Consider the following 2,068-nt stretch of genomic DNA (forward strand, 5'->3'; position numbering starts at 1 on the left):
ATATATATAATGGATGAAGAGGTAGGTAATGGAATCATGGAGTTTACATTTCCCCATCTTTCCTCCCACTCGACATCTTCCCCACTCCCCTTCTTCCCCCTTCTTGGGGATTGGAGTGACCGAGCCTCAGGGGCGACCTCACCAGGTGAAGGGAGGAGGAGGGGAAGGAGGAGGGGAAGGGAGGTGGGGAAGAGAAGAAGATTAACGAACCTAGAGAGGGGCGTGGGCACCAAACCCCCCTCCCCGTGTCCCCACGGGGAGGGGGAAGGAGGGGGTGAAGTGAGTGGTCGAGACAGCTGCTCTGCAGGTGGCGGCCTAGCGTACGAGTGTTGGGGAATGATGGGGAGTGGGGAATGATGGAGAGATGTGTATAAGAGACAGCAACAGCAGCNGCCCTGACTCACTGCAGCGAGTCACCCTGACTCACTGCAGTGGGTCGCCCTGACTCACTGCAGTGGGTCGCCCTGACTCACTGCAGCGAGTCACCCTGACTCACTGCAGTGGGTCGCCCTGACTCACTGCAGCGAGTCACCCTGACTCACTGCAGTGGGTCGCCCTGACTCACTGCAGTGGGTCGCCCTGACTCACTGCAGCGAGTCACCCTGACTCACTGCAGTGGGTCGCCCTGACTCACTGCAGCGAGTCACCCTGACTCACTGCAGTGGGTCGCCCTGACTCACTGCAGTGGGTCGCCCTGACTCACTGCAGCGAGTCACCCTGACTCACTGCAGTGGGTCGCCCTGACTCACTGCAGCGAGTCACCCTGACTCACTGCAGTGGGTCGCCCTGACTCACTGCAGTGGGTCGCCCTGACTCACTGCAGCGAGTCACCCTGACTCACTGCAGTGGGTCGCCCTGACTCACTGCAGCGAGTCACCCTGACTCACTGCAGCGAGTCACCCTGACTCCTGTCTCTTATACACATCTAGATGTGTATAAGAGACAGTACTTCCCCAGGGGGAGGAGCTCAAGCGCTGGCCGCGCAGCCCCTAATTGCAGCACAGCCACATGCCACGCGCCACAGCCACATGCCACGCGCCACAGCCACATGCCACGCGCCACAGCCACATGCCAAAGCCACAGCCACATGCCAAAGCCACAGCAACATGCCAATGCCACATGCCACAGCAACATGCCACGGCATATAGCGTGCGAGGGAAATACGAGGGTCTGTCTCGACCCTCGCAGGATGTGACCCTAAGAGGGGCGCCATTAACCTAATTGGGCGGCGATTGGACGGCAGAGGGGCGGTAGGGAAGGGGCCTCGTCTCCTAAACGAGGGGCGCCGCCCCACGGGGCCCTCCTGAACGATTAGATCTTCTTCCCAGCGTCAGCCACGGGCGCCGTCCCTTCGGTGGCCGCCTTAATTCCGCCCATAATTACCAGCGACACGATCTTCGATGGCCGCCAATAATGCGCCCATAACTGGCCCGGATGCGGCAGCCGTTGATGGTATTTTTTATTGATGGAATTTTTTATTGATAAAATTTTTCGCTGATGAAATTTTTCGTTTATGTAATTTTTCGCTGATGTAATTTTTCGTTTATGTAATTTTTCGCTGATGTAATTTTTCATTTGATGACATTTTTGCTGATGTAATTTTTCGTTTATGTAATTTTTTGCTGATGTAATTTTTCGTTAACATTTTTCATTGATGTAATTTTTCGTTAACGGAATTTTTCGTTTCGAACACTCAGAAAAACCGGTGAGACTCGTCTTAAGAGTGATTACATTTTTAAGCTTGTGTGAGTTACACTGACCCAGTTTGGCCGGGCAAAAGGCCGTACTATGTCATATTTCGGACAATTTGCCGTTTTTATTTTTGTGAGTGTAACGCAGAGCCTCGCAGGCACAGGTGGCCGCGGTGGTCATTATAGTGCACTTGAGGGGAGACCTTCCCCTCAGTTGGGGACAACTGGCCTCTTCCCCTCACCCCTCAGTTAGGGACAACTGGCCTCTTCCCCTCACCCCTCAGTTGGGGACAACTGGCCTCTTCCCCTCACCCCTCAGTTGAGGACAACTGGCCTCTTCCCCTCACCCCTCAGTTGAGGACAACTGGCCTCTTCCC

At 55.1% G+C, this 2,068-nt stretch overlaps 1 protein-coding gene across 1 annotated transcript in view; it reads left to right on the plus strand.

Moving 5' to 3' along the window:
- Nucleotides 1-28: 28 nt before the first annotated feature.
- The window catches only part of LOC108676533 (protein TRACHEARY ELEMENT DIFFERENTIATION-RELATED 7A-like), a 3,618-nt gene continuing 1,578 nt past the window's right edge, over nucleotides 29-2,068 (plus strand). Inside the window, exon 1 of the mRNA XM_018164620.1 lies at nucleotides 29-183. Coding sequence (XP_018020109.1) covers nucleotides 29-183 — 155 coding nt within the window. The remainder of the gene's footprint in view (nucleotides 184-2,068) is intronic.

This window comes from Hyalella azteca, unplaced genomic scaffold (genome assembly GCF_000764305.2).
Source record: "Hyalella azteca isolate HAZT.00-mixed unplaced genomic scaffold, Hazt_2.0.2 contig13131, whole genome shotgun sequence".
NCBI lineage: Eukaryota > Metazoa > Arthropoda > Malacostraca > Amphipoda > Hyalellidae > Hyalella > Hyalella azteca.